Source organism: Phyllopteryx taeniolatus, chromosome 16, assembly GCF_024500385.1.
Source record: "Phyllopteryx taeniolatus isolate TA_2022b chromosome 16, UOR_Ptae_1.2, whole genome shotgun sequence".
Taxonomy (NCBI): Eukaryota; Metazoa; Chordata; class Actinopteri; order Syngnathiformes; family Syngnathidae; genus Phyllopteryx; species Phyllopteryx taeniolatus.
The window spans coordinates 22,352,594-22,368,648 of NC_084517.1; the positions used below are offsets into that span (position 1 = coordinate 22,352,594).

At 46.2% G+C, this 16,055-nt stretch overlaps 1 protein-coding gene across 2 annotated transcripts; it reads left to right on the top strand.

The window, feature by feature from the left end:
- Positions 1–9: 9 nt before the first annotated feature.
- Positions 10–15,916, top strand: ern1 (endoplasmic reticulum to nucleus signaling 1). Of its 2 annotated transcripts, none has more exons than XM_061749380.1 (22): positions 10–254; positions 5,083–5,203; positions 7,506–7,539; positions 7,669–7,741; positions 7,859–7,931; positions 8,650–8,772; positions 9,152–9,253; positions 9,326–9,590; positions 9,984–10,062; positions 10,288–10,447; positions 10,528–10,643; positions 10,740–10,934; positions 11,154–11,418; positions 11,506–11,596; positions 12,694–12,883; positions 12,966–13,065; positions 13,145–13,344; positions 13,582–13,729; positions 13,831–13,946; positions 14,175–14,298; positions 14,623–14,690; positions 14,773–15,916. In XM_061749380.1, the coding sequence occupies exons 1-22, from the start codon at positions 180–182 to the stop codon at positions 15,166–15,168; spliced, it is 3,114 nt and encodes a 1,037-aa protein (XP_061605364.1). In that variant the 5' UTR covers positions 10–179; the 3' UTR covers positions 15,169–15,916. The 2 variants fall into 2 exon arrangements, with proteins under 2 accessions (XP_061605364.1, XP_061605363.1); XM_061749379.1 differs by having other exon boundaries at positions 11–254; positions 13,819–13,946.
- Positions 15,917–16,055: the final 139 nt, after the last annotated feature.

A 16,055-nucleotide genomic window follows, 5' to 3' on the forward strand; every position in this document is an offset into this window, starting at 1 on the left:
CATTTCAGGAAGCGAAGCTAGCTCGGCTCGGCTCGGCGGCGTATGGTAGCCGCAGCGCCGCCACAATGTCCTTTTTCACGTTCGAGGAGCGAACCTTTCGCAACGGAAGCCAAAAGGCGGCTTGTATGGAGTGAACGCGCGTCGAGAGCCGTCGTCTCCTTTGGGTTTTGAGAGCGCAAATGATGGACTGGACGCTGAGCAGCCGGGCCCTGCTGTGCTGCGTTTTGCTTTACTCCGCCGCTCTGCCACTAAAGGTAACAAGCAGCTGACCTTTTAGTTCACACATTCTCCTGTAAGTGAGGAATTATGTCTTCAAAGTGTATATTGGCGATTAGCTTGCGACAGCAGGAATAGAAGCGCTTCATGAGATCGGGCGCTCATAAGAACATGACGAATAAACGAGAAATGGCGTAATTGGTAACATCCAAGCGACTGTTTATTCATGAGTGACTATTATGGTGGTGTGTCGTCGGCGGTGCAATAATCATGAACGCAATTGTACGCTAAAGCACCATGGGAATCTCTTATCTTGAATGTTGATTGGATCATGTTGTGCATCCTCCACTCGGCTATAAAAACAGCAGTCAAGCTGTGATGTGATGTGAAAATGCTGCTCATCTTGTTAGCACGGGCAGACCGTGTACGGTGGAGACTGCACTTTGCAAAAACGAGCGAGCCCACATTGGAGTCGCATTCATTGCAGTGCAGCAGGGGAAGTTTGTTTTCGAGGGCCCCACGCGTTTACACAGGAAGGCAATCAACCCATTGCATGTTCGATCTCGATTTTATTATTTCACTTGAAATCCGATGATTGGTTGATTTGCATTTTTTTTAAATGAAGGACTAGCATTCAACAACGGATATTGATTGGAGGCAAAACTGCATTGATGACTTGGGAATAGCACGAGTGCCTCACAAGAGGTCCCCGGTTCCAATCTCGTCGCAGGCCCTACCTACTGTGTTCTGTGTCCTTGCTCTCCCCCTGCACGGTTTTTTTCTGGATACTCCAGCTTCCTCCCACATTACAAAAAAAAAAACATGCATTTTTAAATTCATTGGAAACTCTAAAGATGCTTTTGGTGTACAAGCGTTCCCATATTTGGTGCTGGTTGCTAAGCGACTGAACGGGAAGCAGCCAGGTGCATTCAGCTGGCGGTTTGGAGGTAAAGTAGACCTCAGCTCGGCAATATAGTGAGCATCAGCTAACAAGGGAACGGCGTCATCTGATTCTAATGGCACGGCAGGATCTGGGCGAGTTCAGGCTCCATTAAGATGACGTTTGGCAGCAGTTGGCGAGAGTTACCCCAAATTCACCAAGCGTCGGATTGTGCTCTGAAATCTCTCGACGCCATTTCTCCTATTGGATGCCATGAGATGTCGGTTTTTTACTTTTGATGATGTAAAATGACTACCTTGTGACATGAGAGTGCAACTTTCTTTCCCAAAAATTGCTGGTAAAAAAATCAACTTTATTGTGAAATTGTGTTTTTTTTTCTTGGAATATTATGCTGATTTTTTTCTTCTTCCATCCATTTTCCGTGCCACTTATCCTTACTTCAAATCTTTTTCATTCATAAAATTAGAACTTTACTATCTTAAGCCTTTTTTTTTTTTTTTTAATGACAACCTTGTAGAGAAAAAAAAATCAGTTTTAAATGTCTGTTTTTATTGTGTTATACCCTCTTTCTTGTAAATAATACATCTTTATTCTTGTTGAATTACAACCTCAAAATTCCAAGAATCTGAACTCCAGAATTATATCACTTCTCTTGTAATATTTGATTTTTGTTTGTGTAAATTCTATGCCACGATTCTCTTTTAGTCTTTCCCAAATCCTGCTGGGTCCAGGCGCGACCTGGACGCAACCAGCACGCCTCGCCGCGTTAGCTTGAATCAACAAGCAATGTTAGCTAAACAGATGATTGAATTGGCTTTATAACAGCTCATCCTTGTACCCTGGTCTGCCACCCAATTTAAATTCTGTTAATTTCGAGGAATGTGGCATGGGCCTGTTGTTTTAGTTTGTATTTTGTGCACCTGTGATGTCTTTATCGATATGACGACGGCATGTGCCTCAGTTAATGTTTGTTGCCTTTTGCTGGTCACCGTGGCCTTCTAATGCTGTCACGCTGCTTTTGTCACATAAATAAGTTGTGGTCTTGTTCTATCTGATCCCAGCTGCAGATTGGTCGTGCTTTGACAAAGCGCGCCCGCGCGGGGGTCCGGGAACACGTGGGCCGCACTCTGCTGAAACGCCACCACGCTTTTGATAAACACATACGCGACGCTGTTTGACATGTGCTGTTGCTCTCAAAGAGTTCAAATCCGTCCGTGGGCAAAAACCTGAAACGTAATGGCCTGGTGAACTGTGTGACTAAAACTCCCGTTTCAAGCCCCATTCCGAGTCAGTCGACCGATTTTTGAGTCATCAGTCAATTGGATAATTGTTTGTCTGATGGTGCCGTCTCTTTGATCACGTGGGAACGCTATAATCCAAACTCTCCACAAAGAATTATCCTGTATGTTCATTTAAAGTACTATTTTTAGTATTATTGGGTCGGCTCTTGGAAAGACTTTCTCTCACATCTTCATGTAAGACAACCACTGCGGAGTTGATTCCGAGTTTCAATGAGCAGTTTGGTCTGTGCACATAATTCAATTGGATCTCCCCATTTCCCCTAATTGTGCTTCTTTGTGTTGACATAACACAATAGTCATTCTTCTCCGACCTTTTTAGCACCGTGACTGCTTTTACGTCAGTGCCCGGCAGAGCGCTTAATCCCCCAACTCAACTGTTGGTGGATGGCTTACTTAAGAATTCAGAAAGTCTTCTCAAAGTGCCAGTTAAAGCCTCGTTTCCATCAAGTAATTATGCAACTTCTGGCTGTTTCATTTCAAAAAGTTTGGAGGGTACTGAAATGCAGTGGGGGTTTTTTTTTTCCAAATGTTTTTTTAAACAACAATTGAACACAATCAACCACCTTATTATGCCTGTCTCAAAACTTGTGAATTTGATCAGCCTTTTTTCTCAACTTCTTCTCAAACAAATGTCTTTTTGGTTGTACTTATCGACCATCTGTCCATATAAACTGAGAATTGCTGCCGCTGGAGCCGCCCAGTTCTCCAATATTATGAAATCATCTTACACGATAAATGGATGCCATGTTCTAGGTGGAACAGACCTTTTTTTTCCTGCATCATAACGCAAAAGTGATGTCCTTAAATGTTTTTGTGTTGTGAGTTATCCACTTGCTACTGCTTGAAATGTCAGGAAACCGAAGACTGTGAGTTGAGTTTATTGACACAAATGACACAAATGCTCGACTAGGATGTGAGATGACAGCAGTATCTTTCATGTTACAGTCCAGCTCTAATTTACAGCTTCTTCTTCCTGTTTGAAAATGACGTGCATGATATTGCATATTTGTTTAGGTAATTAGAGCAATGAGACCCAAGAGGGTTGCCCGGTGTGAACTAGTGGGCGCATTTGCACTCCATGACAGACTTGGCAACCCTGAAATACGCCCGCCCCGCCCATCAAAATGCTAAATGCTGAGATGAGTCTATAAGCAATTATCGATGGATAATCTGCATGATATGCGAGGGCTTATTTGCACTTCACTCCAGACGAGCATTCGAGGGGATTAGTGAGAGATTTCAATCCGTACCGCAGAGGTTCTGCACGAGTGCTCGTTTTTTCTCGGCACACAGAAAATATATTTGACAGCATTGAAACTTTTCTCTTTCCCAAATTGGCTGTAAAACCGGGCCCCCCATAAAATGAAAAAAGAATACCACCTACATAGAAGAAAAGCTAACCCAAAACCAGTTAAGGTCAGTTGTCAAAAGCTGCATTTTCCGAATTCCATCGCAGCTGAAACGAGCAAATGGCCCGAACTATCGTCCGCTTCGGAATAAGCCAAGTCACGTGGGTTACTCGCACGTGGAAACAATCTTTAGTTTTTAGTTTAGTTTAAAAAAATAAAGAACCAATATTTAGTTGACTTGGGTTCAAGGACGATGCGGTTTCAGTATATTTGCATATCATTAGCCTAACAGCATCGTCGCCCGTATCATTTTTAATTTAGTCGCAATATGAAAAGAAATCCCAATGCACTTGCTAAATATTGTGCTGGTTTAATAATGTCTGTGTAGGTTGTCAGTCATTCATCCTCGGTAATCCACAAAAGTTGAACTGAACTGGACTCTGAATTTGGTGCGTTTCTGTCTTGTTTTCCCTAAAACATAAAAAACAATGACGCTTTCAGGCTAACAATATTTCGAATTTATGCGCGTGGCGGCTGGGATTCTGCTCACATGCTGCTTTTGTTTACCGTTGCCACATTGCATCTGTGGCACACTTGCGGGTTCATGCATTAGTCCACAGCTACGCAATACGTTGAAAAGCATTTTCCCCCTTGGGGGGGAATCCACTCACGACAAGCCAAACATGTTTTGTTTTTTTTTTCTTTCCTTCAATCAAACCAAAGTTTCTAAAACCAGTTTTTGGAAGTTCCCACCGGCCGTTGTCCAACAATTGTGGTTTCGGGGCCCTAAAACACAAATTGCTTGTGGCGTAAATGACAGAATGCATGGAGAAAAATCATACACACTTAACACACATACTGCACTGACTGTAGATATGACCTTATTCTTTTGTGGCTGGTATTGCTAATGTCAAGAAGTAAATCAATACTTTTTCTTCGCATCTGGAGCACATGTACAGGGGTTTTCACTTATTTTGACCCGAATCGCTGATATTCTCGCCGGGGCACCTACCGCCACCTACAGGACCGGAGTGGAACATTACTGTTCGCCGTTTGCGACATGGCATTGCAACAAATGAGCAAATTCTCCAATTTCCTTCCTTCTTCCGTCCCACTTTACTTTACTTGCATAAGAGACGAAACAAGTTTTGAAGACGTTTGGGAATTCCCTGGTCTGGATAGCTGGCATTCCCTCTCTTGTTTTACTTGTAACACAGGAAATGTTGTACGTTTAGAAGCTTTAGTTGCAGTTAATTACAGCTTTTGTGATTTGTTTCACAAATCTGATGTTTTTTGGTGTGTGTAATCTGTTCAGGTGTTTTCCAGCGCCAGCACAGTTTCGCTGCCTGAAAGTTTGCTCTTTGTGTCCACCCTGGACGGAAACCTGCATGCCGTGAGCAAGAAGTCTGGCTCGATCAAATGGACGCTGAAAGAAGGTAAAGAGGAGAGGACCAGAGAGAATTTCCTTTTTTGTTTCATCCACCAACCCCAAGCCACCCACTCTTGTTTTGTATTACATTTGTATTCTGCTTATGCAGTGATTCAAGAGTTACATGTCATGGGAGTATTCAAAATGTAATGGATAATCAGACTGCCTGCAGCTTTTAATCAACAGTACAAATAGAGGAAAACATATCAAGACTTTGACTTATTAGTGACTCGGTGTTTGCGTAACTTTGCTCATGAAAATGTTTACTACATGGTTACTACATATTTGTGTTTGGGCTGCACTTGAGTAATGTCTGTAAGATCTTCTGTTGACTCCCGAACATGTGTAATAATTAACCGAGAGAGGGACAAATATGGCCGCCTCTACTCAAGGCCAGAGTGGGCAAGGGCAAGCCAACATGGTGAGTTTCCGTGGCGGTGGAGGCCCCGCTCGCCGTGGAACTTGCAAAAGATAAGCTAGACCTCGGCGGATATGCCCGTGCTCTCCTACGTACGTTCGGAGAAACAAATGGACAAACTCTTGAAGGTCAATGTTGGCCCCATTTCCCATTCGTTGGCGTTTAAAACAGCTACTGCTATAATTTCAATGTAACAGGAAAGGACTCTGGAGTAACAAAGGCTTAATGAGTCATACATCTCACTTTTCACATTCATAACTCTTGCACAACTATAAAACGAGTTAAAAAGTGAATAGGGCAATAATTAAAGATGACTAGATTAAATGACTCGACCTCAGAGTTATTCACTTTACGTATCTTTCATAGTACAATTGCATATGCCGTCTTTGAGTTGCAAGCCAAAATTTGGTGTCGTTCTTTATCGAGATGCAGCATACACAAACAATCGCCTCACAATGACAAAGCAGCCGCCTTCACCGCATCCGTTGAAGACATTGACCGCTGATTTACGCGGGAAGCAGAAGTCCTCCGCCGAATCCACTCACGCGTGCTCCACTCCCACTGTGACTCGACACGGCTCGAGGCCACACAGAAAATCTTTGTTGTTGTATTTGTTTCACCCCCGTCCGCAATTCCACTCCATGAATAGTGACACTTGTTTAACGTAAGAGTTACTGACCAACCTCAGGTAATCCTACCCCACCCACCGGCCCCCCCTCACTCGTCTCGTTGACTCAGAATCAGCGCCATCTGGTCCACGCCCTGTATGTTCACACGCGTACAAATGTTGTTTGTCACATGTTAATTTTTCTCGCTTGTTTTGAAAAGATTTTCATGAAACCAATTTTTCAGTACAATACGTGTGATGGTGATTTGGTTTTAGAAGATTAGATTAAATATGAGGGGGGAGGCGGCGGCGGCGGCAGCAGTAAAATCCAGATGTCGGGGCGTGAAGCTGGGCGAGAGACTAGTTGGTATGGTTTGCTTTAACCAAATGCGAGAGTGTAAAAGTAAGTCTTCAATTGAAATTTCAACATTTAGTTTCAGTTAGCCGCTCACATTTCAGGTGGGTAAGGGATTCCAAAGTACTGGAGGTGGAATAGAGAATGTTCTACAACCTGCTGACTTTTTAGCTCGTGCAGTCACCAAAAGATCAGGTGCTAAAACTAAAACCATGTAATATTTTATGCGTAAGAGACAAAAAACTGATCAAACTTTCTAGTCCTCTTCAAGAGTCCAACTGCAGTATTTCGTAATAACTGCAGGCTTGGAATACTAACCGGGGGAAGACCACAAGTATTCAGTTGTTGCTTGTGCAAGAAGCTAATAATAGTTTAAAAAAAAAAAAAAAAAAACTTTTTTTTTTAAGCATTAAGTTAGGCTTTTAAAGTATAGGAGTTAATTGGAATCAACGGAATGAGAAAGGAAAGACAGGGAATCGCAAATGGCCAAAAGAAAAGCACAAAATGTCAGCTTCTGCTCAGCCGGCCTTCATGGCTACTAGTGCCAACTCATGTCGAGTCAAGTTTCTTTGCGCGGCCCTGAACCACAAAAGAGTCGTGCTGGGTGCTGATCATCTCCGACTGGCACTGACACACTTGGCGCAAAAAAATGGCACAAAAGCCCCAAAGAGATAAAGGACCAAGCATAGGACGCACTCAGCGTTAATCCTCGGTTTTCGGCGCAGATGGATTTATGGTGGTTCCACTTTATCGTAAAGTTTCTTTGGGATTTTTGAGAGAGATTCTATATTGATTTGAGCTGATCTTGCTTTTGCTGGGGTTAAACGTTCTCGCTCTGCTGGTCTACTGCTCACAGTCTATTTTGTTGACTTCTGCTTTTGTCACTCTTGCAAGGCAACTTACCCGTCTCCAATTTTCCGTCCTTACAGATCCAGTTCTTCAGGTCCCCACGCATGTTGCAGAGTATGTAGCTTTGAGTGCACAATGGTTCAACTAATTTACACCATTTTAACTTCCCTTTAATTGACCTGAAACTAATTACTGTTCATTGCACTTGTCATTGGTGTAATGCGAGCTTTTTTTTTTTCCCAGGCCGGCTTTTCTGCCTGACCCCAATGATGGCAGTCTGTATTCTCTGGGTGGAAAGAACAACGAAGGCCTCACTGTAAGAGGAAATGACTTCAGCACAAACACTTTTCTCTGACTTCTCCCTCTCATTTGTTATCATAAATTAAGGGAGGGCCTTCTGGTTGGCTCATGTTTATTCATTGTGCTCAAACAGAAATTACCATTCACTATTCCTGAGTTGGTGCAAGCGTCTCCCTGCCGCAGTTCCGATGGAATCCTTTACATGGGTAAGGGCGATTTCAGTCAAACTGCTACCAATGTAAATCAAATCAAGTCGTAGAGAAACTGTATGTTACAGTTGGGCATTTCACTACATTTCCTTCCTGGAGAAAAATGAACACTCAATGAGTCATTCTAGCACACATTTTTTTCTCACGAACTCGATGGGCTTGAATCAACCTCGACTGGTCACAGCGGAGGAGTTTGCAATTTTGCCTCAGTTTCTTCGAGACGCGGTCAGTCAACAATCATCACCACACAACCACATGCGGGTCCTCGGTTTACAACGGCACTTCAAATGAAAAAAAACAAACACAATTAAAGATGAAAATGATCAAAAATGAAAGTGTGTCAAAAGGCTGAGTCTGTTGGGAATGTCCACTTGAACCTGATTACAACGCACTGAGAATTTTGAAAACCGGATGAGTTTTTGGGTGGGGAAAAAAAATGGGGGCAATGTTTTGTGTGATACCGTCTGTAGAAAATAAATAGCAAAAGCCCGCTCGCTATCCCCCGCGAATAGGGCGGGGTCCACTCTATTCTTATGCATAGCTCGTCGTTGACGACCTCCAACCTGCGTCTCTCGAAAAGCGGTTCAAATGCCCGACCGTATTGTATACTTCCAAGGTTTTTCCATCTATTGACAACATTATGCCCATTTCTTCAGCGTAACGACAGTGACGGATCAAGGATGACGCCGTTCAATGATTTTGTACGCGTGTGTAGGCAAGAAGCAGGACCTCTGGCATGTGGTGGACCTGCTGACTGGCGAGAAGCAGCAGACGCTGACGTCGTCCTTTGCCGACATGCTGTGTCCGTCCTCATCTCTGCTCTATCTGGGACGCACAGGTAAGCAAAACAAACGCATCGTGCCAGCACATTCATTCTTCTGTCGGTCTATTTGCATCGGCACCCATTTCGTTCCGTCCACCTGGAGTGTTTCAGCAACTGTTGACTCGTATACCTCCTCATACGCACTTTGACCTGCACCTACAAGGTTTCGTATTATTGGAAGCAAAGGGGGCTTCCTGATGATAATGAGATTTTGGTGTTGACTTTGACACCTGACCCACCACATCCAGGGTTGAGTTTCCCTTTTTGAGCCACTTCTTTGTTTTGACAACCTGAAATCCCGTGCCTGGCTTTTGTCTGTTACCTAAGCAAAACAATACATTTACTGTGTCGCGTCAAAGCGGATCCGTTCCCATGGCTTGCGTCTCTCTCGCAGAATACACCATCACCATGTATGACACCAAAAGCCGAGAGCTGCGCTGGAACGCCACCTATTCGGACTACGCCTCCACCCTTCCCGACGACGACACCAAGTACAGTAAGTCACCTAGCCGCCGTCGCTCTTCCGTGACTTTACCCGACGCTAATCCGCCCCGTGGCGACATTGCAGAGATGGCCCATTTCGTGTCTAACGGCGACGGCCTGGTTGTGACGGTGGACAGCGACTCGGGCGACGTCCAGTGGGTCCAGAACTACAACTCGCCGGTGGTGGCCATGTACATCTGGCAGCGCGAGGGCCTCCGCAAAGTCGCCCACACCAACGTGGCCGTGGAAACGCTGCGCTACCTCACGTTCATGTCTGGAGAGGTGGGCCGCATCACCCAGTGGAGGTACCCCTTCCCCAAGGAGCAGAAGAAGCCAGATAATAAGTTGATGTAAGCAAACACAGTGCACTTGTTGACTTTGTTATTCCGTACATAGTGACAAATACCATGGTGGATGTAGCTCTGTTCCTTTGTTCTGCTGAGAACCACAAAGTAGATGAGACGAAATCAACAGCAGTCATTTCGGCTCGATCGCGCGATTCGTTAATTCCAGGCAATCTAATGAAATGTCATGACGATGCCCATCCCGAGTTCTGTAGCAACAAACAGTTTCACGCTGCAGTGCTGTTTGATAGCGATTTTGTATTTTGTTGACGCCTGCTCTTGCTTATTTGAAACATGAAAACCAGTACTTGTTGATCGATGGAAATCTCCGAATTTTCATTTTTCAGTCCAAGCTCACATATCGCTCTATGGTAAAAAAATGTCCCTCCACTGTTTCAGGGACACTTTGTATGTGGGTAAATACTCGACCAGCTTGTATGCGTCCCCCTCCCTGGTGCATGACGGCGTCACAGTGGTGGTGAGTGACACTTGTGTAGTTGTTCACACTCCTCAGGAAATGTTGTGACCGTAGCACATTTGGATATTTGTAATTACTTTCCTTTTTATGAATGGACTCTAGCTGAAAGTGATGGCAAATCAATTGGAGTCCAATCTCAAGTAACACAGGCCTTCATTGTACTCTTAGGACACACGTGACCAGGAAACATTTGTGGATTCCTTCAATATTTGTTTGCATACGCAGCCTCGAGGCAGCACCTTCCCCATGCTGGAGGGCCCAGACGGGCAGGAGACGGACGAGGACAAAGAGTGCGTCATCACGCCCAGCACCAGCGTCAAGTTCAACGCTGCGCTCCGCCAGCGAAACCGCATCAACTATATGCGCAACTACCTGCTGCTCATCGGTACAAAGTCTTGAATTGTCCTTTTAGCAAACACCACACACTGTTTGCAATTTTAATTCAACCCAAGACTCACTTTAAAGGTCATCATGAGACGCCTCCCGAAGCTCACAACAAGATCCTGGAAAGATTCCCTGACAGCTTTCCTCGTAACCAGGGCAACGTCATTCCACCTACCAGCAACAAGAAACCTGAGGAGGTGTGCGTGGGTTTTTGTTTTGTTTTTGGATGCCGTAACGTTGCCCCCGGGTGGAAATGATTGTTTTCTCCACTGCCTGCTCTCTTCATATTATAGAATGTGAAGAACGTTGTCACGGATGACATTCCGCCTTCTCCCATGCCGGAAATATCCGTTCAAGAACCCGGGCTGAGCGGTCGCACTGTGCGCCCGGAAGCCTCTGTGGACTCCATGCTGAAGGACATGGCCACCATCATCTTTTGCACCTTTCTCCTGGCGGGCTGGGTGGCCTTTGTGATCACGTACCCCAAGGCAGGTTATATACCATACCGCCATCTAGTGGACTGCGGGAAAAGCTATAGTATCTCTAGAGTATCTATACGCTGACATTTGACAGCTTCAAATTTGAAGGGTTGTGTCACAGAAGTGTCATGTCATTTGCTCCAGTTTTGCAAAAACGTACGGATAAGTTAGCATGGTGTGTCTTGTTTTGTGCCTTTTGAATTCTTTTTCTGTCTGCTGTTGTCACAGAGCGTCCACAAGCAGCAGCAGCTGCAGCATCAGGAGTTCCAAAGGCAGATGGAGGAGAGGTTGGAGCTGCTGCAGAGGCAGCAGCCTTTCCCCCCTGCGGACATGTCGCTTCCTCTGGTCCCGGACGGCGACTACCTGGAAGTGGCTCACGCTCGCTCGGAATGCTCGGACCACAGCAGCCCGAACGTCACCCCGCGTGCCTCCAACCACTCCGATCTCTCTGTTTCGGAGCTGGGCAGCTCTGCCAATGAACACGAGGAAGGAGGTGGAATCAAGATGCCGTTAGCGCGAATTGTTTGCGTGTGTCTGTGTAAAGGACCACTTTGACGCTTTGTCCTCTTTGCCTCATCAGACGACGACTCCAACATTGTCAGAGTGGGCAACATAACGTTCCATCCCAAACAAGTGTTGGGTCACGGTGCTGAAGGTACCATTGTGTACAAGTAAGTGCGAGAAAGACGTGAGGATATTGCAGGACTGGGAAATTTGGCTGGAAAATAACATTCTTCTTCCCGAAAAAATCTTGATTCCATATTTGAATCCGTTTCTCTCCCCTTTTGCTTATGGAAAAATCAAATGCGAATGAAAACAAGGTTTTGCTTTTGTTCAACGAACAATTTGCCGTCAGTCACGCTGCGTGGCTCGGCTGCTTTTTCTCGTTCACGTGGTTGAACAGGTGAGCTAAGGCGACCTCCAAACAGAACATTGGCAGTTTGGAAGCAAACGTTTCCAACATGTCAATAACGGGCACCGTGTCCTTGGCGGCCTTCGGCCCCGTGGACTCTGCGATTGGCTTCCGCCAGGCTCCGTTCGTGTCGTGCAAAACAGGATTTTGCTCATGTTGTCTGTTTCTTGGTGGGAATTCAAGTCGCTAGTCGCTTTTTCCTACAAAAAAAAGTCGCTAGGGATGTAACAATGAATCAATTATTGGTTATCCAATGATTCAACAACTATTGTGATAATTGATCAATCGTTCAGAGACCTTGTTTAACTTCAAATTGTCCAAATTCTTGGGATTCCAGCTCGCAACAGTAAATGGTCTCAGATTTCGCGGACTGATTGATTATCTTTGTGTTTCATCCAAATAAGACGTTTGCAAACATCGACTTTTACTTTGGAAAACAACGGGCAACATTTTCTGACGTGCGGAGCAAACCAAGTGAATCATAATCCATTTATGTTCATGCCTTTTCTGCGCTGTCAATTTGACAGAATTAATATTGACGTTCTTGAATAATGGGATGAAAATCCAAATCCAAACTTGAAATCTGATTCATTGATTGATTGAATTATCAACAGATTAGTTTTTTGTTTTTTTTTAAATAATCATTAGTCGCAGCTCTACAAATCACTAATTACTTCTGCTTTCGCAAACTAGCTCCTCTCTGTTTGCAGCCATGTTGTTAGTTTTTAAGCTGTGCCTCGAACTATGAAAGCTACTTCAAAAAAAATAATAAACATCCTGACAAACACATGCGAATCAATTGATGAATATTGTTCATTGTCGATTGTCCAATGAAAGTTTGTATTGCTTCCCCAGGGGTCAGTTTGACAACCGTGCGGTGGCGGTGAAAAGACTCCTCCCGGAGTGCTTCAGCTTCGCAGACCGCGAAGTGCAGCTGCTGCGGGAGTCGGACGAGCACCCGAATGTCATTCGCTACTTCTGCACCGAGAGGGACCGCCAGTTCCAGTACATCGCCATCGAGCTGTGCGCCACCTCCCTTCAAGAGGTGCGCCATCTTTCAGTCCCACGCGTATCCCCCGCATGAACGTGGTTGCGCTGTAAGCCGAACTCCCCTTTGCTCCGTCCAGTACGTGGAGATGAAGGATTTTGACCGACATGGACTGGAGCCGGTTATGCTGCTTCAGCAGGCCGTGTCCGGACTGGCTCATCTGCACTCGCTCAACATAGGTCACTGTTTTCAAACGCTCCTTCGACATTAGACACTACGCACAGCGCACCGTTATTCAACTTTGACCTCTCCCGGCAGTTCACCGAGACCTGAAACCTCACAACATCCTGGTGTCCGTGCCGAACGCCCACGGGCGGGTCCGGGCAATGATCTCGGACTTCGGCCTGTGCAAGAAGTTGGCGGTGGGCCGGCGCAGTTTCAGCAGAAGGTCCGGAGTGCCGGGGACGGAGGGCTGGATCGCTCCCGAGGTGCTCAGCGAGGACTGCAAAAACAACCCGGTGAGTAGCAGTAGATAAGCAACGTTTGTAGGTTGTTTTTTTTTAATTTTATTTGATGAGCAAAAAAGATGCGACGCAGGTGTCACGGTGTCCATTATTACAAGTGAGGCCACTTTTTGAAGAGATGGAACTGCGCGAAACCACCAGTCAGAAGAGTTGAAGATGGTCAACGCGCGGCCTCTACTTGCTTGTTTGTGCCGGATGGTATTGAATGTTTCTTCTCTCGTCGTTTGGAAGACCTGCGCCGTTGATATCTTCTCTGCCGGATGCGTGTTCTACTACGTGGTGTCTCAAGGTCGCCACCCGTTTGGCAAATCCCTGCAGAGGCAAGCCAACATCCTACTGGGAACGTACAGCCTGGACCATCTGCAAACCGACACGCACGGTGAGGCCCGAACCCGACCTTTGGGATTCCTAACCCCGCGGGCTCTGTGGAGATTTGTGAGCATCACCCTGTGCGGTTGTCTTAACCAGCCGACATTGTAGCCCGAGACCTAATCGAGCAGATGTTGAGCGTGGAGCCTCATCTGAGGCCCTCGGCAGAGTGTGTTCTCAAACACCCGTTCTTCTGGAGCCTGGAGAAGGAACTGCAGTTCTTCCAGGTCTGGCTTTTTTGCTCATAATTAACACAATTTTAGTAATTACAATCATAGCAGACGGAACCTCTATAGCACTTTTGATGATACTCAGTCGTTCCTAAATGAATGCAAAACAAAATGTAAAGCTTGGAGTGGACACTTTGCTGCCCCCTGTGTTAGCTAGACAACACATTTATTCGGGTTTGTGGCGCACCGGCCGCTCACCAAAGGCACGCTTGTCGCGGCTCGCAGGACGTGAGCGACAGAATCGAGAAGGAGCCGCCGGACGGAGCCATCGTGAGGCGGCTGGAGCGAGGAGGGCGGGCTGTGGTCAAGAGTGACTGGAGGGAGCACATCACAGTGCCGCTGCAGACGGGTAGGACTCGAGTCCGTCTTCTCACAGCGATGGCTCGCTCGTCCGTTTGACTCATTTGCGTTTATTGCTAAGGAGGACGTATCTTTAAAGATATGATATCAAATGAGCCGTGCAGTTTGACGGCTCATTTGCAAGCATTTAAGAACGTGTTAATTGTCTTTGTTTGACGGTCAACTTAAACTGCGAGTGGCAATAAAAACGCCTTGATGGTTTGTGTCTGGAAATCGATCTCTAATATTTCAAGTCCATACGGCCGAGCTCGGTGTTGTCATGTTATGACTCATCTCTTTGCACTCCCATTATGGTCTTTTTGTCGGCTCACAGACCTGAGAAAGTTTCGTTCCTACAAAGGCGGCTCAGTCAGAGACCTCCTTCGCGCGATGAGGAACAAGGTCAGAATGCCGTCTTCCCGTTTCGGTGCGCCGCTTCACGACTGTAGCCTTTTCAACCCTCAGACTTGTCCTCTCCGAACAGAAACATCATTACCGGGAGTTGCCCGCCGAGGTCCAGGAGACTCTGGGCTCCATCCCCGACGACTTTGTTTCCTACTTCACGTCCCGTTTCCCCCACCTGCTAATGCACGCGTACCTGGCCATGCGGACCTGCGCCACGGAGAGGCTTTTCCTGCCTTACTATTCCAAAATGGCAAAAGTGGACCACACGCCAACAGACACGTCACAACCCCAAGAATCCACACATTCGTCGCCGCACGAGCCCGCCGCTGCTTCAGACCCGCCGGCCGAGACCGGGGAAGCGTCACCGTCGGACCCGCACTGTCGCGCACTTGCCTCGGAACCCCCGGCGTGGGACCTCGGGCCCGACGGGTCCGGCCCGGCATACGCGCAGCCTGCGGACGGCGGAGCGGCGTGAACGCGCTCGTTGGGCGCAGGAACTGGGAGCTTCGCCTTAAATGTCGCAGGCCAATCGCTGCTTTTGTGTGCCGGCGGCGACCGGGCCTGCAGTGCCCGGGAGCCGCTCGCCCGCGACGGCCGCCGCGCCCCGCATTTAATAAGTGCCTTCCTTAACAGAACCATCCGCAAGTTTGACAACCACATCGCTGGTTGGATTTTGTGTCGTAGCTGAACTGAGCATTTTATAAGTCCAAAAATAAGATTTGTCCCCAAAATGTCCGGCCTTCTATTGTGGGAATTATTGACAGTTATTGTTAAACGTGGGGTAGTTATACAGGTATTATTGCAATGCTGTATTTTATCAGTGAGTTTGTTCACTGCACAGATACTGTATGAATATTTTTGATAAACCTGATCCATGTGGCAAATGTGCCTTTTTTTTTTTCTTTTTTTTTTAATAACTTGACAAAATGAAAAACAAGACGTGTCACTGTGTTGTATGGCTACAGATGGTTCAAATGGACTCTTTGGAATCTGCTTGTTAAGCTGCTCGCGCTTCTTTGCGGATGGGCTACAAAGGGACTGTCCTCTTGAGGTTTTCAGGATCGGAACACTGTACTGCAGGTTTGTTTGTTTTTTAAATAATGATGTGATTGTTCAACTTTGACTTTTAAGGTCAGTCTGCAGAGAGCTTGTGCTTTGGAGCTTTCCACACGCGTCTAAGTGGAGTTGGCGACGTGCACATTAAAATCTATTTTGTTTTTTTACCTAAATGCACTTTTGTTTTCTCTCGGCTGACATAATCTTACTAGCTGAATAGTCAAAAGACTTCCATACTTGCAGCGTTGGTTCAGTTTCCTCTCAGTGAGCATGAGAGGTGACAAGTCCAGGGTGGAGTCCGCCTTT